A 19,341-nucleotide genomic window follows, 5' to 3' on the forward strand; every position below is an offset into this window, starting at 1 on the left:
AATGCATGTAACCTTGACGGCATCCACACGTTCCACGTTGAATTTGCTGTACTAACTTTTGTAAGTACAGTAAATGTTGATTGACGTCACGCCGGTCACGGTGCTGCGGTCGACAGGTAAGCACTCTGGAGTGACATGAAGTGGAACATTACGCAGAAGTACCCTTAGAGGAACATCATGATGGATTGAAGACATTAACGTCCATCAGGTGAGAACTAGGCAATTTTGCAGGATGATCGCGACGCTCACGGTAGCCAGTAGCCACAGCTTTCAATCATTAGGAGCCCCCATGCCGACACCATCGCTAATGGACGCGCATCAGACTGCTTGCAAACCCTTGATCTCATAATAAATATAATGACATTCACACCACTCCACTATCAAAACCATATCAGTGTAATCGAAGTGTGAGGGTCTAATAGGCAGATAGAATGGAATGTAACCCGACGGCCATCATGTGAGTACCCGAGGAACGGAAGCGCATAGTATGCGAGTCTCAGGCGAGGAACGTCAATATCAAGATGGCGCCCCATCGCGGGGAAGACGGAGACCAGAACGAGTGACCATATATTTTATTTGAAAGGGGGGCATGCGGTATGAATGGCATCTTCTCATTGGGACTAGGTCTTCCAGGGCCAAGATATCGGGATCAAGCGGTATTCCATAAACGAACTCTGATCAGTCCATTTCCGCCTTATGAACCGAGACGGACTCAGTCAGTTACGAGTAGGGTCTTGTGTGGCCCATCGTCACCAGCAATTGATTTTTCCTGTTCCGGCATACGATGCGAGCAACTGTCACTGGCTTGGCAAGTAGTACTCACGGAGAATTAACGAGATAATTGTCCAATATAGGCAAGATGACACTTTTGCATCATGTGGCAAGCTTTTCCGTTGCTTGATTACTACCTATTGCATGAAATGAGTAAAGGCTTTGTAAGAGTGAGTAATCACTTGCCTTGTGTCATTAGTCCCATAATTCAGGCAAATTAATAGCGTCATATCATCTTGAGAAGTCTCAACACAAAGACCACTTGAAAGTCAGAGATGAAAGTCACGCAGTTGTACCAATGGGATTGATTCTCCCCGGTACCGGTGGATTTCGTCTATGCCAAAAGCATGTCCATCCGCGTAGATCTTTCTACACCGTGATAGAAAAGTTCATATATTAATGCACAGGATGTCATGAGGCAAGGGTGTGTCTAATATGGCGAAATGGTTTGGCTCTATAAAGTGCAGGGGACACCATATTTAACAAGTTTTACACACGAAGGGAATACAAAGACGACTTACAAACGCTCAGTATCCAGTGCTCAGCCTTGGTGAAAGTCTAGGGTAGTCAATAAACTGCAGCCTCATAGTATACAGAAAAAATCACATCAGGTCAACTGCTGGTCCGGGTATCGTCAGATTCGCATTCTATGGATTGCCAACGACAGCTTGTAGTATCCTGCAGGGTAGATGTAACAGCACCAAGATAATTGTCGTTGGTACTTCGAGTTGTAGTACGAGTTGGGGTTTCGCCACCGTCGGACAAGTCGGGCTTGTTCGGTGGGCCGGCCCTAAAGAGGCATTTCGAAAAAAACTTTAAATTTTAAACTTATCATTCCACTCAACCATCGCTGCAGTCTTGACGATAAAGATGTCTTTGAACTTCGACGCCCTCGAGCAACACCTAAGTACCAGGTCCTACATTGAAGGGTGAGTTTTTTTTTCCATCCTTGAACATTTTTTCGTGATGATCATCATGCTATGGTCCGTGTTTCCAAGAAGCGACTAGACACCGCTGCTCAGATATGCCGATAACTCTTTACCTAGCCTCCTGACTCTCCTTTGGCTTGTAATGTTTGTTATATTTAGCTAAATCCTTTGTTTCCAGGTACACGCCCTCTCAGGCAGACGTTCACGTTTACACCTTGCTTACGGCACCAGAGCCATCCAAGTACCCGCATTCTGCCAGATGGTACTCTCACATCAAATCTTACGCTGCGGAGCATGCGACTTTACCTGGCACAAGCACCGCTGGGCAGGCTTTCCTTCAATCGGCATCGACTGCGGCTCCAGCTGCTGCTGCTGCTGATGATGAAGAAGACGAGGTTGATCTTTTCGCTGATGACGATGAAGAAGACGCAGAGGCAGAGAGGCTCAAAGCAGAGCGTGTTGCCGCTTACAATGCAAAGAAAGCCAATAAACCCAAAGCAGCTGCGAAGGTTGGTCTTTTCGTTTGCTTTATATCGCGCCGCTTATGACGGCTGCCTCCAAATAGTCTGTTGTAACCTTGGAGGTTAAACCTTGGGATGATGAAACCGACATGCAAGCACTCGAGGACTCTGTACGTTCCATTGAACAGGAAGGTCTTGTTTGGGGTGCCAGTACACTAGTCGCTGTCGGCTATGGCATCAAAAAGCTCCAAATCACTGTGGTTGTTGGTGAGTTATCATTCCTCATCATATCGATGAAGGGGTCATTCATGACTTTTTTGAACAGAGGACGAACTCGTTTCCTTGGATGATCTACAGGAGAAGGTTGCTGAATTCGATGACTACGTCCAGAGTTCCGATATCGCCGCCATGCAGAGTAAGCATCCTCCTGTATCTTGCATAACGATTTGTACCTAACTTCTTCCCAAAGAACTGTAATTAAACTGGGTGTGGATGAGCGAGGTTCTGTAAGATGTGACAAGACAAGTTAAGAAGAAGAAGCATCATTCTAGGAAATGTGAAGTTTTGTGCGATACGATCATTGTTAATGTGCGTGATGAATGTACTAGTGCCAATTAAACGGACCCACACATCAGACACTCCCTGCAAGGCAAAGTCCCGACCGTATAATGAGTTGGCTTGTTCATAACGCTGACACTGCATAGTATCGGTCAACCGCATGCACAAAACATGCATCAATATTGATTGTAAATTTTAGGTCATTTACATACAGAGAAGAAATAGCTGCTGCGCACAGTGCGTAGGCAACGCACGGGTTCACATTTCGCTTCACCCACGCACAACTTTGTGAGTGGTTGTCACGCTAGATCAGTCAGTGGACAAGGTTAACTTCAAACAGATGGGGGAATGCACAAAGCAGTGCAAACCTATGTTGCCTTTCTTGGTGTATCTTAGGAAATGCGTTTTGCCACCGCCATTTGACCGTTATCATAATGCCAATACACCATCGGAGTAGTTCGATGCTCGGAACGCTTGTTGCCATCTGACAACGAGTCTGGATTGTTCATCTCCGTGCTTGAGCAAGTTGCTTTGGCAGCGACGGCTCTCGATGAGGCTCTCTTACTCTCGTCAGATGCTGGAAGCTCAAAGGATGTTTCACAAAATATGGTGGATCCATTGAGTGCTCAGCGGTCATTTACTGCGCAATGGTGTCGCAGCAAGCTATCCGCCTTCTTGCTTTACACTCAAATTTGAAGTGATGTACACGTTCAACTTTAGCGGTCGGCCCTGATTCAGCAGTACTAGTCTGGGAGATGACTACTAGGACAGCAGTTGCACAATCAACGCCACATATATTGCCCCGTGCTAGAAGTGGAAACTATTTGGCCAGGAATTACGGTGCGCTTCCGATAGCACTTGCTGTGAAGAACGGATATATGAATTCAACCAGGCACACGGGTATGTAGCCACGATTACAATCAAGATCTGATCTGGAGAACGTGTGTTTACCTCTCTTTCAGACGTTTCGATTTTCTCAATGAGAAAAGTGAACCTCCGCTTAGTTCGCGCGGTGATCTCATTGCTCGAACGGCACTCCGCCACTCACCTACTTTCTAGTTTAAAAGGGGCTTGCAGTTATGATTCTACACAGCATATGATGCTTCCTCACCTCGAATCAATCCCTGTCGATGTTCTGTCCCAGATAGCTTTCTTCACTGTTGCTTCCGCGCCGCTCACCGGTCTTGGTGCTGTTCTCCAGCTACTTTTGTGTAGCCGCAATCTACATGACGCCCTCTCTCTGAAATCTTGCCCCCAGCTTTATGCGCGGGTGTTTCGCAGTAGATTCGACCTAGCTGCTCATCTCCGTCGCAGCAAGCTACCATCTCCAACGACTACGAACCTGGCATTGGAGTTACAGCGCCGATGTGCGGTGCTTCGACGTATCCGGCATCGCCATGTTGCCGATCACAGTATCCTTCCCGACCTCTGGACAATCTACCTAATGCTGTTGGAGAGCGATGGGATGAACGAATCTCAACTCCACTCTGCCGGCATCGCGCAATATATACGTATGCTCTTGAAACGTTGCCTTGGCCAACAAGGGGCCCTCCGTGACGACACGGCTCGCGCATTAGCTATATCTGTCGCATGTTTGGTTTGGTCTCACAGTGAGGCTATTGCACACCTTTCTAGTATATAGGCGTTCCTGATTTTAATGCATCGTCCAGAATTTATTACCGATATGCCGCCGGAGGAACGCAGTCAGACGCTTTCGGAACTAAGACCTTTTGTCACAGGGTCGTCAAATGTGATGAAGTGACCGCGCCCACATATTAAACCATCACTGACATCATTTAATTAGGTTCCTTCGCTTCATGTGAACAGCGGGACAAGACGATGCCCTTTATCATTGGACGGCTCGTACAGCCGAGGACCAGAAATAATGCTCGGCGCTTGTGTCGAAAATAATTACCGGGCGCTCGTATCGTCGATCTACACTAGGGAATACACGCTAACCACTCCCAGCCTTCTTTCCGCGTCAATCTTTCTCACTTTTGCACTGAAGGAGGCGATCGCTCTGCAAGTGCCCAAGCACTTGCCACAAACTCAGGTGGTTGCACGCCCCACGGAACATGATGGTCCCACTATAGAAGACTTCTTTGCCATCACAAGGAGAAGGACACCTCTTGTCGCTGATTCGGGTCATCAAAGCTCCTCCCGTGAGCTCTTTGCGGATCGTGCGGGAAGGAAGATGCGGGCATCAAGAAGTCTCGCTCACGATGAAGAGTTCTATCGCATCGCCCATCGCCTGGGCTTGCCGGATGACACTTGGGAACTTCGGTCGTGCATTGGGTTGCTAAGTGGAACTTGGGAAGGTACATATATGTGAGTGCCTGATATCATTTACTAGTCCTAATCGATGATGAATTTCACAGGGTAGGCGATGGTCAATGTGGCTTCGAGAACTCGACTAAAACCTCCTTAGACATCACCATCATCGTTTTGTCGATGCCCTTCCCAGAAATCGGATCCCACGGTTTTGCCTGATTTCGTGTCCAGACATCCTATCCAATGCCGACTTGAGGAACACCTCTGCTTCACACCATGCATTCCATTGCCCAGCGTTCGACAGAATGGTGATTTCGGAGAGTCAGCGTTCAAACATCTATTCATGAATGATTGTGAAGGAGTCACTGTGCGTATGGTTCTCACTGCGTTCATAGTTGTTGACACGATTGTCATGCCTTCCCACCTCAAAGACAGCAAATGAATTTTCGGACGCCACACGATCATCATCAAAACATCGATATGAACTTTTTCGCCCAACTGATTCTTCGGAAAACTACAGGGACCCACGGCATGCCCTGGATGTCGTGATTACTGGTGAAGTGAGTATTTCGTTATCAAAAGGGTTTTTTGGATTGCTCACGCATTCATCTAGACTCCACGCAGGCTGGAAGCCACCTGGGGCGCATTTATCTTCTTTGGAAGAATCCGCTTATCTGATGGACTTGTCACTCTGACGAGAAAACCAGTTAGCCTTGCTTCGCTCGACGTATTGTTCACGTTCTTATGACGTATTTTTTTGCGCAGAAATACTCGGGTGACGAGGGACGTGGGACATGGATCTTTGAAGGTTACATCTATAATAGACGTTCCTTTGTCGGACGCTGGAGGTCTTTTGGAGTATCTGAACGTGAGAGCTTACGGGGCATTTTTAGCCTGACCAAGGTAGATGATCCGCCTTCCCATTACTGTAGACTGTAGACGAAACTTTTTGTAAAATACATCGTAATTCTTATTTTGGAAGATAACACGGAAGTCCGCGCCAATTGTGGGAAGGGGGAAGGAGCGTGGACAGAACTTCCTGCTGTAAGAGCTCTTGGAGTTTCTGGGCTGACCTAGAATCTACCGATGCCAACCAGCAAAGCCGAAAACACTTTGGCGCGTCGTTTTCGTGCTAGCTCCGGAAATAATATTTGTTGCTTTTTAGTCATAGCGGAGTCCTTTCCACCAATGAGAGATCTTGGCTTCCGTGCTGTGACAAAGTTCTTGCCTGATATACTTGATTGATAAGATAACATATCCAGCTGGCGTGTTCTTGCTTCCTGGTTGTGTCCGAATGCTTGAGCTTTACATCTAAACGATAAACTATTTTCATTGGTTGGCTATGACGTAAGCATCGCCGCCCCATTGATTAATCGAAGATCACCGTGAGGTGTCCGTGTCACACCAGCCGACACCTCTATTTTCACGACAAGGTTCATGTTGGTTGCGAGGCTTTGCGGGAATTGACGTTGCGCATCAATCCGATAGATCGTCTTCTATTCCTCGAGTTTATGGTGCCGAACATAGATGCATAAAACACGACTCTACAAATCTCCGACTTCCGCAGACTAGACCTTTGTGGCACCCCATAATATACAGTTACGGTTTGCGCTAATCCCCTCGATTATATTGCCAATAGATTTCCAATACCTCTATGTATTTCGCCCACCCGGGAGCTCATCCGTTCACTCACTTCATTCAAATACAAAAAGGTCTGGTCTGCTGAGCGGTTACGTGTTATTAAAATGCGCTCCCGATATTATAGACCGGTAGCGACATTGATGACGATATGCCACACGAGGAACAATCATGAGCGCATGGTTCATGCAGCACCTCGACGGAAATGAGTGATTATGATCGAAATGGACCCAAATGCGGATTATTTTCACTGATCTATTTGACAATATTCCAACTCGAAATGGTTGTGGGCAACCAGCACGCTGGCGCTGCTGACTCTTGAACGTTCATGCATATCGTCTATGTTACTACGACAAAGATGGCTTTGAGCATCGAAAGCGATTGTTGGCGAGACGGGTATCATACCGGTTTACATGTCATGTGCAGACAGGCCAAGGCTCTATCCGGCGGAGCAAACCCGCCTACGACTGGGGTAATCGAAGCCAAGGGAGTTCGATGGATACTAGATGGAATAAGGCGGCAAAAAAGTGGTCGCCACGATAAGCAATTATGGGAGACACTCGGTGCTTACCGCGTTGTGGAGATGAACCCTTGCCGGTAGAATATCAGCTGGCCTTGCCGCATGTACAACCTAGCGCAGATAAGAGGATTCGCAACCTGAACTGAGCGGAGTTCCAGGACTCTGGTCAAGCAACTTGCTGTAACGAGTACGATCCAATCCGAGCGTCCTGGTACTCTCAAAGTGCTTTCCTTGTATGTACATGCCGTGTATTTGTCTGCAGAAGCAACCTAACTAAACAAGAATCCAGATAGGTTGGAGGTATGTGAACAGAAGCGGTGTCAGCACGACAGTGCGGATCCTGAAGGTGACGCACATGAGCCAGGCGAGATTAAGCGGCGATAGACTTACTGGAGTAGAACATAGACTCTTTCATGTCCGTACTAGTAAGTTTTTCCTGGAACCGGGAGAGAGCAGGAGAGAACAACCTTCTGTACTGGGAATTCTTATCACTAGCCTAGTGTGTGAGAAGGAATCAAAGGTGCATACTTCAGGTAGGACATTTGTGATGCAGCCGTATGGGCCACTTGGCAGGTGTCTGCAAGATCCGTGCTCGATCGGATATGGGTAAGCTCGGTCACGACTCGCAATAAATTATTGCATGCTCCTCGTAAGTGTGCGATACCGAGTTGCGGCCCGATCAACCAACTGATCTGTGGAGTGAGACTCACGTGGAACAGATTAATGTTGGATTTAGCCAGGTACCGAGGTAAATGGTACACTCACATTGGTAGAGACCAACCGATAAGGTGAAGGAGCAACCGGAGCAGTGCCTCTATTCGTCCCTGTATCCCCCGCATCCATCCTGAAGACCAAAGGTACATTAAAAAGGTGCGGGCCGTATATACAGGGATGAATCGATGATAGTCCGCTTGGGACGAGCGGCGGCGGCATGCTGTATTTAGAGTGAAGAGTGCTGAGGGTAATATAACTTCCTGAAGCCTCGTATTCCACATCTTAGGATATCTGTCACAATGGGCGCATGTTTTGATCAAACCGTTGCTAGTGCAGACTGGCTACAAAATTGGAGCAAAACATGACAAACTGGTCACCACGTGTGTTATGTATTTGGCTTTGTTTATAACTGATAAATGATATTTTTCCATGATCGTTTTCTTTCACAACAGAAACTTCGTCGCCATCGCCGCCATTGACTGCAAAGAACCCGTCCACTCATTGATATCTATCATACCCACCTTGCAATGAAGTCATTTGCTATTCTCTCCTTATTTATCACTGCTTCTTTGGCACAATCTGTAAGTATTAGATTTGGTGAAATCATTGGTTGCTAGACTGACGACACTGTTTCGAAACCAGTCCTCCAGTTCCAATCCTTACATTCCTTCAGGAATCAGTCAAGGTTGTTCAGACTATTTGACTAGTCTGAACAGCAACAGCAGCTTCTCCTCCTGTACAACGCCGATTACATCTGCGACATCTGCGTTTGCACCCGGGGTCAACTCGAGCGACATCACAACGAGCCTTATCAACACTGTATTGAGCAACCTCTGCTCGGCATCTGCATTTGCTGCATGCCCTGACAGCACTGTTCGTTCTCAGTTGTTGTCCTACTACTCGGCATGCTCAGCAGAACTCACGACGAATGTCAATACCGATGTCCTCAGGACTTATGATGTTCTCTATGTCCTGACGCCACTCAGAGAAGCCGTATGCTCAAAGTCTGACAACGGGCAATACTGTGTCACACAGCTAAACACCACGTCCAGCAGTTCTGCTGCTGGAAATGTGGCTTTGGTGACCCCCAATAAACAACAGGCGTTGCAGCAATACCTGTATACAACGTCTAATAGCGGGGCTTCCGCACGTCGGGACGTCAGCAACTCCACCACTGCACTTATTCCCAACACCACGACATTCCAGGATACCAATCTCGTGTTCCTCTTCCTTGATCCCAAAATGAATTCGACTCAACTCTGCACCACTTGCACACGCAACATTCTCACGTCATACATCACGTTCGAGTCCAGCCTCCCTTACGCCCCAGGCCTGAACAACAGCTTACTGCTCGGTGGTCAGTCTACTCTTTACAATGCCGTCACGACAACTTGCTCGAGTGGCTTCTTGAGTGGCGCTGTGCAGGCCGCCGGCGGTCTGTCCAGTGGCCTGATCAGTGGCAGTCCCCGGTCAATAAATGCAGATGTAACGTTGCTCGTCAGTGCTATCTTGGGTGCTGCAGGTCTCGCGGTCGCAGCTTTCTGAGGCCTACACTATACAGGTCTGGAAGACTCATAGCTGATAGTTGTGGAATTTTGATGGTTTGTTTATGGTGACTGGAACGGACTTGTCTATTATACCTGTTGCAATTCCTCTTTAGACATACTCTCCAGGCATCATCTTTGAAGTTATTTGTCTTCTTCCCTTTCACTTTTTGATCCTTGTGGACATGGTGTGCTTGGAATCATTTCAGTCGTTTGCCCGGTATCAAGTCGGCTCAATATACCAACGTACTCATCTCATTAATGATACAATAAGCTTGTCGGCTGTGCCGCGAAGCCCTAGAATTGTTCTATACTTACAGTATCCAAATAAACAAGTGCAGTTCGCAAACGTATCAGCGGTTGATGGATGATCGAATCCTTGGAAATGCGTTTGAGTTTCATACAATGGTTACAATACATCGACACTAAGTAGCGTATCAAGTGCTCTGCGTTCCTCAGCTGAAACAGCAAAGGATAGATACTAAGTGCGGGTATGAATAGATATCTATATACAAATTAGTTCAGATGGAGCTCCTCGGAGCTAGCAAGGTAAATCATCGCACCATACCCAACATGAAGTTGTTGCAGCACAAAAAAGAATCACATTTGAAGTACAAACGCAAGCAACAGGATTTCCACTATCATCACGAGTGCACCAACAGTAATAACATCACGTCCGGCTGTTATGAATGGACGACCATATTCTCGTTTGTCTTCCTGCCCGACAGTAGGGAGCGCTTGTTCATAAAGAGCGCTAGTTTTTGATCCGTCGGAAAAGTCATGCTGTGAGTGTCGAGCACGAATATACCCGAGAGCGAAAAGGAGAATGGAGAGAACGAGATAGACAACACCAACTGTTCGATGTTATGGGTGATGGAGGGAGAACCAGGTGGCGGTCATCATGGAGGAAGTCAAAGACGATAAGATAGCAGACTTACTTCGAAGAAAACGCGAATCAAACAGTCGGAGGGCCGTTAGTGCATACCCAAGGGTAGCAATGGCGGTACGGCGGTAAGCACCGTTGAATGTGCGATTGCGTGCCCGAAGTTCATTGAGCTCAAGGACATCAATGGGCTTGTACGAGTCTGCTTTATGACCTCTATAATAATATTCAACCATATTAATGATCGCAAGTTATTTTCGTAGGGCTCACCGGTATGTGTGCATGATGAAGGTGAGGCATCAATATCATATCACGGGTCCAAAATATCGACATCGATAGTACTGTGAGAAACTGGCTCGGCTCGGTTCGGCACATTAAATTATTTCTCTAGCCTTTACTTACAGTTCAAGTTGCGAAGGTGGTGGTCAGCCTGAGCAGAGTGTAGGCTTAACATTAAATTTGATGCTTCTGCCTTCAACGGTACGCGTGGGCATTCGCCTGAGTCCAAGAGTTACTGGTGCAAGGTACGTTTCTGGTGAATGAGTCTACCGACATAGCACTGCTAATGACACTACAGAATATGGCCGCAAGTGTCTCAAAACCAAACGCGGTTTTTAACCTTGCCGGTGTGTGTGTTGAAGAGTATCACATACGCTCGTTTACTAAGTTTTCCTGCAGCATTCAAAAATTACGCCGAGGGTGATCTCTTCTCGGCACATACCGCATACTCGTAACTTCTGGTGGTCAAAATCAAAATCGGCGATACCTGAGCAGCAGGCGGCGTCGGTAGTGGAGTCAGGACCAGCTTCCAGTAGCAACATCGGTACCGTTGTGGACTTGGAACCAGCAACAACAACCAATGCAGCGACACTGGAGCTAGACTCTGCTCCGATACCAGTGACTACCACGCAGGATAGTTTAACAGCCGTTGTTGACGGCGGTGCGGGTATCGATATTCCTGCGCTTGACACCGTCATTCGACCCCTTCAATATGGAGATTTAGCAGAACTAGGCCTCGCTGGATGGTCACCGGCTGGTATCATAAGGTGGTCATTCGAACTTCTGCAGGTTGGCACTGGAATGCCGTGGTTTTACACGATCATTGCTGGCACACTTTTGTGGCGTGTGCTCATTTTACCTGCCAACATCATGAGCCTTCGCAACTCGTCGCGTTTACTTCCCTATACCGATAAACTGCAGGCCGTGACGGCGGAATGGAAGTCAATCAACACCAGCGACCGCATTGCGTTGCAGCGTATATCCCTAAAGAGACAGAAAATTTACGAACAAGCGGGAGCCCGGGTCCTTCCTTCCATCATCATGCCCTTTGTTCAAATCCCAGTCACATTGGGTTTGTTCTTTGCTGTCAGGAAGATGACCATGCTTCCTGTAGAACAGCTCAAGCAGAGCGGCGTCTTTTTTCTGCCTGACTTGACTATGTCAGACCCATACTATATCCTACCCATCTTGTCCACTGTTGCCATCAACATCCAAATGTCGGTGCGTGTGTTTAGAAGTCATGCACTGGGAAATTGACACTAAATGGTGGTCGCAGGTGATGAAAAATGACGTTAATTTTGCTGAGCGTCCCGACATGGCCCATCTCATGAATTTCATGCGCATCTTTTCGTTCATGAGTGTCCCTCTCATGGGCTCACTGCCTTGCGTAAGGATTCCCTGTTAATTTCTGCACATTCAATTCTAATAATTATGTATTCAGGGTTTGTGGTTGTCCATCCTGACTGGTGTGGCGGTGTCATGCCTGCAGTCCTTCATGCTTCAACGTGCAACAGTGCGCAGGTGGCTCAAGATAACTCCCCGTGTAGAACCAAAGGTCAAACCACCCACCATGATGGAATCCATGCAGTATGCAAAATCGTGGTACATGAGCAAGAGAAGTGAGATTATCGCTGCTCGAACTCAGGCAGAAAAGACCCGGAGGAGATGAAATAAGCAGCCAGACAACATGCATAGAGTGTCCTATTGTATATCTCATCCATTAATACACCCAGGTTTCTGCTTCGTTCTAAATCAAAAATGGGAGGAAATTATTACGTAATGTTACGGTTGTAATGCGTGGGAGTACCCGTAACCCCGACTTGGCTACAGCCGTGGTACTTTCGGCTGCGTACACTTCATGGCCTTCAAGTTGAGCCCAATAACAGTACAGGCGCCATCCGCAGCATCCCCTGAAGCCCCCATTCCAGCAGACGAAGAGTATTATTCGTCATGGTCTCTGTTTCTTGTTTGCTTGCTACTCATCGTCTCGTTATGGACATCTTATTACCTGCAAATCAGGAAAATCCGGGCCATCCATGAGACTACGGTCTCTATCTTTGCAGGGATGTTCGTAGGGTTGGTGGTTAGACTTGCACCGGGAACGATGATTCGAGAAATGCTGGTGAGTATCCATTCGTCGTCCCATCTCTGCACTGCTTTCACGGGCAGACTGGTGTCTTGCATGTCTCTAATACTTGAAAACTGCGAGTGCCGTGGCTGAAGTTTGATTCATAGACTTTCAAACATACTCTGTTCTTCAACTTGCTACTTCCCCCCATCATTCTTAACTCCGGATACGAGCTCAAGCAAGTGAGTAATGCGCAGATATCCAAATAGATTCAGACATATACAACCTTGCTGCAGGAGAATTTTTTCCGAAATTTCGCCTCTATCCTTACTTTTGCATTTTTGGGCACATTAATATCAGCTGTCGGTGTCGGGTGCGTCAAATGCGAAAACGCTACTTGCATTATCGATACTTTGCTTAACTGTTCTAGGACAGTGTGCTGGTGTATCTCTACTCATTCCTGGGACTAGAATCTTTAGATGTTACACTGCTGGAGTGCTTGATCTACGGCTCTACACTTTCTGCAACTGATCCAGTGACCGTTCTTGCCATATTCAATCAGTATAAGGTGGACCCAAAGCTCTACACCATCATCTTTGGCGAGAGTCTGCTAAATGATGCGGTCAGTATTGTCATGTATGAGTAAGTTCGAATTGCCTTTCTCCCCTTAGAATTCGTCGCTTATCTTGTTATTTTCAGAACTCTAGCGCAATTCCACGGCACAGAGATATACATCTCGTCCATATTCCATGGCATCGGAATTTTCTTGCTTTCATTCAGCGTATCCATGGCCCTTGGTGTTAGTTTCGGCCTGGCAATGTCCCTAACCCTGAAACACTCATCAATGAGTCTGTATCCTTCCATCGAATCTTGTCTCGTTGCCCTCTGCGCATATACCTGCTATTTCTTGTCTAATGGCCTGTCAATGTCTGGCATCGTATCCCTCCTGTTCTGCGGAATCACCTTGAAACACTATGCATATCATACCATGTCCCGGCGAACGCAGCGAACAACAAAATACATCTTCTCGACTCTTGCCCAACTCTCCGAGAACTTCATTTTTATCTACCTCGGTCTCTCACTTTTCACAAGTCCTCCATCATCTGAGCGCGTTACCAACTATGTCAAGCCCCTCTTCATTGTGGTCACGACGGTTGCAGTTGTGTTCACCCGATACGCAGCCGTCTTCCCACTATCTGAAGCGATCAACTTCTTCACTCGTCATGCTCGGGGACAGCGAACAGAGGAGATTCCACACTCTTACCAGATGATGTTGTTCTGGGCTGGCTTGCGAGGTGCAGTGGGTGTGGCACTCGCGGCTGGGTTCAAGGGCGAGAATGCGGAGACACTGCGGACAACTGTCCTTGTTGTAGTGGTGCTTACTGTTTTCGTCTTCGGGGGTACAACTGCACGCATGCTAGAGATCCTTGGTATTCGCACAGGCGTTGAAGATGAAGCTGCTAGCAGCAGCGATGAAGAGGCACCTCCAGGACGCAATGCATGGCAGAATCGCCGCCATAGTGGTTCATGGAACAGGTACACCGACGATTCTGAGCCCTTACCATATTTTTCGCCATCGCAACATGGATATGGGCGGGCTGCAGGCAGAGTAGGGTCACACTATGCATCACGGACTTATAATCACCACCCGGGAGCACCACCATCGCCGATCGGTAATACTATGTTTTCTGCAGCATCATCGGAGTCCTTTGAGTCAGAAGCGGAAGTACTCCCTATGGCCACGACCTCAGCGGATGCCGGTCCGTCTGCGGAAAGACATGATGATGGCAGGCAGGCCAACGAGGATGGCAAATGGTTCCAGGCGTTAGATGAGAGATATCTTCTTCCTTTGTTTTCAAATGCCACTGCTAGCCGCACGTTCCACGCCAGACGTGCGCGGAGGAATATCTCTATATCCGGTCAACCCGCAGGTGCGAATGTAAGCGCACTGGGTACGCCGCATGACAGTGAAGACGAGGCTGAGAGCCCAGAGGTGGAGCTTGGAGTAGTGGGTACGATGACGCCTGGCAGGCAGTTTTCACAATCTCCAGATGAGCAAATGCGTTCTGAGAGGGGACTCGCCACACCCGTCTTGCGGAACGGAAACGGTAGAGATGAAGGACAGAGTCGAGCGGGTTCGTAAAGACATTTGTCTCAGTCGTTTCATGGTATTATGTACCTCGTTAGAGTGTTTTTTGCTAGGTGATCTACCAAGGATTTACTCAATTGAGAGTCGTTGATCACCAAATCTAGCGGTGAACCTTGCTAGTATGTTTCAGGTAGTGGAATTACAGCAGCATTACACGCGTTTGGAACAACTTCCGAACGTCTTTTTCCTTGCAAGTTCATGCACCTGGTAAGAGTATACTCAGGGATGGCTGTATTTGTGGGCTGCGGAATTCCAGAGATCCCCCTATGTATTCCCCTCACCACAAATGGATTATAGCAATTTAGGTGCAGTAAAGCGTGTTAACCAGTATTACTGCCCTATGCATAGTATATATCACCTAAATGTAGGTAGGGTCGTTGCCATTTATAGCATCGACAATGTTAATGAGTATGGAGAGAAATACATTAGTACGGTGGTGGTACAACACGTTAGAAAGCAGTGAAGTGGTGATGAGGTATACTAGGTTGTGATAAGATAACACAGCGATATTACAGAAGATCCGCATTCCGTAAATGAGTACGAAGGATACTTTCCTCGACTACGAGTACTCATGTGAGAAAGAGACATCCTAAGCTGTTGTGGACACTCACCTACGCTCAGCGTAGCTGCGGTCGCCTTGGTGTCCTAAAAATAAAAATCAGTTAGGCATCCCCCGCACCAGCGTGGCCATGGGTACGCAATTGCTCAACGATGGAACGTTCTCAAGGAACCCAGGCACGTCAAACAATGGGAGATACTCACGATTACCGATGTGAAATGGATGAAAAACGGCCGTTGCTCCGGGGAATGCTGTTTAGAAATTTCCCTAAAATGTTGTTGGAAGTCTGAAAAGAAGAGAAGGATTGCGTGAGCATCGACGTATAGCGATGACCTGTTCGCAAACAGTACACAAATTTGGGCTTACATTTCATTACTGTAACGGTATCGTTTTTGCGACTGCCGTAACTCGGGATGTGATCTTTTATGGACAACCCTCGCTTGATCTTATTGTGCAGGAGATCGCACTTGTTAAGAAAGAGAATGATCTCGGTCTTGGCTAGAATACGAGACGAACAGACTGATTTCCACAGGAGATAGCTATCTTCCAGGCGGTTTATGCGACGATCTTCACGGAGCTGCTCGTCGAAGCAAGAGATTGGGCAAAGAAAAATGATGGCATCGACATCGTCAAAATACGACGCCCATGCTACACGCTTCATAGGAGAATTGTAAGTTCCAAAATATGACTAGATCAGTGATCAAAATTACCAAAGACCTCGTTCCGCCAACATCATACAATAGCCACTCTTTCCCGTTGCCTGCGGAATGCTACTTAATGTAAGCGTTCGGAAGAATTGAATAACTTACTGTCGTCCATCACGACTCTGTGTTCTTGAACGCCAACCGTTCGTAGACGCGCACGAACAATGTCGTTGTCGCTAGGTTCATAGTCATATGATACGATACGGTCCATGTCATCCAAAAAGCTTCGACCCAATAAGTAAGGCTATTAAAATACAGGATAGGGAACGCTCACAAGCCCGGAGAATCTTCTATCTTTGTCTTGCGATGAGACAAAACTTGCTGGACGATGGGATCCTGCCACAACTCTAGCATGGTTTCCTTGCACGCAACGAGCACATCAGTAATCTCGTCGTGATCGCTATCACTCCGTCTTTGAGGTCGGGCACTGGCCATCATCGACGGGCGCAGCTTTTCCAAGGCGGACTTCCATCCATTTGTTGAATTGATACCAAAATCTCGCGAGGGGCGTTTGGGTAGTAGTTGAAAGCTCGGAGAATCAAATGGCGTTGCGGATATGGAAGCCGTGGAGCGAACCTCTTGCGATTCAGGACCGAGCTTGTTCTCGAGGTCACTCTGAATGCTGCGTAATGGGCCGAGACGCCGTTGCATGAAACGATGCTTGTCCGAGAAAGGATAAACAATTTCATGGTTGGTTGTCTCGTCGTCGGAATCGCTGACATACTCTATTCCTGTAGACCCTGGGCGCTTTTCGCTTTCGGCTAGTGAAATTTCCCGACTGAGGATATCCAGGACCCTGACAATGTTGCGAACGAGGTTTAAATAAATGACTATCCGCCATGAAGCTCGCTCCTCAGCCCACTCGCGTCGTGCATGTTGTAATTGGAAGTCTGTGAAATGTGATCATCTTAACCCCTTAGTAATCCACGAGTGCCCTCGAAACGTACTTTTGAGTGTAGCAGATTTTCCTATATGAGAATAAGTTTACTGCCGAAATCATGCTCTGACGAACGCACCGCTCTCGCTCTGTCCAAGGAGAAGTACTTTGACGGGTTTCTTCTTCTTTTTGAGTACGGTCCGTTCTTGACGGATTTGCTCGTCGATATCCTCGCTTATTCGACGAGCTTCGATCTCAGCCTGTTCCCGTGTCTCTTTCTCTTTAGGTGTTTCATCTTTAGGAGGTGCGATTGCAAGTGTAAGAGGGTCTTCCAGAGATATGCGCATTGTGACTGATTAGATGGTACCAGAAACAAGAAGTTACCAGATGAAGGATGAAGACGAGAGAAAAGACGATGAATTGTTACTCCGCCGAGGGAGACGACCAAATGGATCAATAGACGCCGTACGGCATATGGATAACTAGCCTGGAGAGTTCACAAGCCTTGGCGCATGTCAGAACCTGAAGAAGTAAGTTGGATAAATTGATAAACCATGTTTTAATCATCATAATTAACTATCTCTGCAAGACACTTGCGGAAGTAGTAAATGTGCTATGTCAGTCCTGCAGGACCGTCACGAAAGTTGTCTTGACTATGCCACAGAGTGGGGAGGTTTGCCCGTGTCCCTAGCTTATTAACTAACGTTTTACAATTTGCGTGAGTTTTGTTGCCGTTAATGTGGCGTGATATATTTGTTTATATTTGTGAGAATCAGTTTCGCGATATAAGAGGCGACATGTGACTTTCCCGTGACTTTGACCTCCTTACCCCGTGACCAGCACGACACCTTGCTCCCTCAAAGTCATCCCGTGCCTACATCCCTGTTATAACTGTGAGTCAAGAAACTCTCAAAACAATCCACAAAATAAATAAAATAACATGAGCAGTTGTTTGGCTCGTTGGCGACTCCAGCCCTCACCATGGCCTCTGCACAGCACTCTTCCATTCCCGCCGGCGCATCCACCACCAGCGTCGGTCAGAGCTCACCAGCACCAGTTGCAAATTCTGTTCCAAATGGCGACCGCATTCCATTGCAGATAGAGGGTATGGATGCTGCTCAAGTTTCTAATCTCCTCAAGAACCTACCTAGTCTCTTCCACAAGGTTCGTGACCAAGTATCCTTGAATATTATATCGGATTACCTTTTTATGGTTGATGAGTTACGGGTGTCCAAGTTTACTCTGCTTCTGTCGCATTTGTCAATTGTCATTGAATGTGCCGCTGACACCATTTTTTTTGTCACATTAACAGTCTCCTACTCAGGGCGATATGACAGGAGAGGCTGCTCAATCTTTGCAGGCTCTCGCTCAAGCCGGATTGTTCCCTCTTCAAAATCAACACCAACTTCAGCACCCCATACCATTCCCTGGCGATCCTGGCCCTTCTTCACACCCCCGCGGCCCTCCTAACCTTGGGCACTTGTCTGCAGCCGCAGCCGCTGCAGGTCACACCCCTCCAGCCGCCCCACACACGCAAGATGGCGGGGACGCTCTCAGTGACACAGACATTGGAGAACAGCCTCCTTCAACAGCTCCACAACCGCCATCCGGAACAACGGGAAGATCCCGGGCCGCCAGGAGCGCTGCAATGGGCACCGATGAGTGGACCCGCCAGCGTAAGGACAACCATGTAGGTGTTTTCGACGAGTCCTCCTGTGCTCTTGTCATTGGTACTCATGTAATTCCTCAGAAAGAAGTCGAGCGTCGACGCCGAGGAAATATCAACGAGGGCATCAACGAACTCGGTCGCATAGTACCAAACAGTTCTGGTGAAAAGGCAAAAGGCGCAATTCTTCAGCGTGCTGTGCAGTATATCCATCATCTGAAAGAAAACGAGGCACGCAACATTGAGAAATGGACACTAGAGAAGTTGCTCATGGATCAAGCAATGGGTGACTTGCAAGCACAGTTGGAGGACATAAGAAGGCTATGGGAGGAGGAACGCATTGCACGACAAAGAGCAGAGAATGAACTCGATGTGCTGAGGGGTGTGTCGGGCCAGGCCCCAACGATTCCATATAAATCTCGTTCACGTTCAGTTGAGCGAGGACAGGATGGGCCGTCTAACAGAGGTCCGTTTGGTGAGAGTGAAGTACGAACAGAGCTTGGAAATCGACCAGAGGAAGGTAGTGGTGATGACTCAGAAGGCAGGCCCGGGAAACGTGCGAGAGTTGATTGAGGTTATGTAGTTCGTATTATCTTTTCAGCTGTATGATAGCATCACATAAATCTTACTTCTAGTGCCTTTTCTAGATATTCCGAGCCCTGTGTTATCAACGGACACTTGATATGCGTGGAACCGCGCGTTCTATCTAAATATTCCGCTGTTTACCCCCACATCTGGGGAAGTTGCCGC

At 47.6% G+C, this 19,341-nt stretch overlaps 8 protein-coding genes across 8 annotated transcripts; 6 read left to right on the forward strand and 2 right to left on the reverse strand.

Moving 5' to 3' along the window:
- The first annotated feature begins 1,597 nt into the window (after positions 1-1,597).
- HD556DRAFT_272762 (uncharacterized protein) lies at positions 1,598-2,814 on the forward strand. Its single transcript, XM_041310096.1, has 5 exons — positions 1,598-1,700; positions 1,879-2,209; positions 2,266-2,428; positions 2,487-2,576; positions 2,631-2,814. The coding sequence occupies exons 1-5, from the start codon at positions 1,642-1,644 to the stop codon at positions 2,636-2,638; spliced, it is 651 nt and encodes a 216-aa protein (XP_041162359.1). The 5' UTR covers positions 1,598-1,641; the 3' UTR covers positions 2,639-2,814.
- A 1,004-nt stretch (positions 2,815-3,818) lies between these two features.
- On the forward strand, positions 3,819-5,929 carry HD556DRAFT_1233872 (uncharacterized protein; the record flags this gene model as incomplete). Its single annotated transcript, XM_041297628.1, has 8 exons — positions 3,819-4,329; positions 4,390-4,451; positions 4,524-5,047; position 5,098; positions 5,148-5,351; positions 5,422-5,550; positions 5,604-5,696; positions 5,756-5,929. 8 exons carry the CDS (start codon positions 3,819-3,821, stop codon positions 5,927-5,929), a joined length of 1,698 nt encoding a protein of 565 aa, XP_041162360.1.
- Positions 5,930-8,246: 2,317 nt separating this feature from the next.
- HD556DRAFT_1267999 (uncharacterized protein) lies at positions 8,247-9,759 on the forward strand. Its single transcript, XM_041299135.1, has 2 exons — positions 8,247-8,443; positions 8,505-9,759. Exons 1-2 carry the CDS (start codon positions 8,390-8,392, stop codon positions 9,405-9,407), a joined length of 957 nt encoding a protein of 318 aa, XP_041162361.1. The 5' UTR covers positions 8,247-8,389; the 3' UTR covers positions 9,408-9,759.
- A 7-nt stretch (positions 9,760-9,766) lies between these two features.
- HD556DRAFT_1358482 (uncharacterized protein) lies at positions 9,767-10,581 on the reverse strand. The gene is made up of 4 exons (XM_041302542.1): positions 10,560-10,581; positions 10,345-10,505; positions 9,970-10,260; positions 9,767-9,911 (listed from the first exon to the last, which is right to left on the reverse strand). The coding sequence occupies exons 1-3, from the start codon at positions 10,571-10,573 to the stop codon at positions 10,007-10,009; spliced, it is 429 nt and encodes a 142-aa protein (XP_041162362.1). The 5' UTR covers positions 10,574-10,581; the 3' UTR covers positions 9,767-9,911; positions 9,970-10,006.
- A 98-nt stretch (positions 10,582-10,679) lies between these two features.
- HD556DRAFT_1358489 (60Kd inner membrane protein-domain-containing protein) lies at positions 10,680-12,312 on the forward strand. Its single transcript, XM_041302543.1, has 5 exons — positions 10,680-10,813; positions 10,867-10,915; positions 10,968-11,789; positions 11,845-11,955; positions 12,010-12,312. Exons 1-5 carry the CDS (start codon positions 10,752-10,754, stop codon positions 12,235-12,237), a joined length of 1,272 nt encoding a protein of 423 aa, XP_041162363.1. The 5' UTR covers positions 10,680-10,751; the 3' UTR covers positions 12,238-12,312.
- Positions 12,313-12,395: 83 nt separating this feature from the next.
- HD556DRAFT_1358491 (sodium hydrogen exchanger) lies at positions 12,396-14,935 on the forward strand. The gene is made up of 5 exons (XM_041302544.1): positions 12,396-12,690; positions 12,804-12,878; positions 12,933-13,009; positions 13,072-13,278; positions 13,336-14,935. The coding sequence occupies exons 1-5, from the start codon at positions 12,427-12,429 to the stop codon at positions 14,777-14,779; spliced, it is 2,067 nt and encodes a 688-aa protein (XP_041162364.1). The 5' UTR covers positions 12,396-12,426; the 3' UTR covers positions 14,780-14,935.
- A 359-nt stretch (positions 14,936-15,294) lies between these two features.
- On the reverse strand, positions 15,295-17,272 carry HD556DRAFT_1233923 (guanine nucleotide binding protein, alpha subunit; the record flags this gene model as incomplete). Its single annotated transcript, XM_041297630.1, has 9 exons — positions 15,295-15,344; positions 15,397-15,430; positions 15,548-15,630; positions 15,711-15,999; positions 16,055-16,104; positions 16,154-16,272; positions 16,323-16,938; positions 16,996-17,016; positions 17,065-17,272. 9 exons carry the CDS (start codon positions 17,270-17,272, stop codon positions 15,295-15,297), a joined length of 1,470 nt encoding a protein of 489 aa, XP_041162365.1.
- Positions 17,273-17,754: 482 nt separating this feature from the next.
- Positions 17,755-19,305, forward strand: HD556DRAFT_273361 (uncharacterized protein). Its single transcript, XM_041310098.1, has 5 exons — positions 17,755-17,818; positions 17,871-18,089; positions 18,238-18,615; positions 18,676-19,173; positions 19,239-19,305. Exons 2-4 carry the CDS (start codon positions 17,907-17,909, stop codon positions 19,162-19,164), a joined length of 1,050 nt encoding a protein of 349 aa, XP_041162366.1. The 5' UTR covers positions 17,755-17,818; positions 17,871-17,906; the 3' UTR covers positions 19,165-19,173; positions 19,239-19,305.
- The last annotated feature ends 36 nt before the right edge of the window (positions 19,306-19,341 follow it).

This window comes from Suillus plorans (genome assembly GCF_016647745.1).
Source record: "Suillus plorans strain S12 chromosome Unknown HD556scaffold_17, whole genome shotgun sequence".
Lineage (NCBI taxonomy): Eukaryota > Fungi > Basidiomycota > Agaricomycetes > Boletales > Suillaceae > Suillus > Suillus plorans.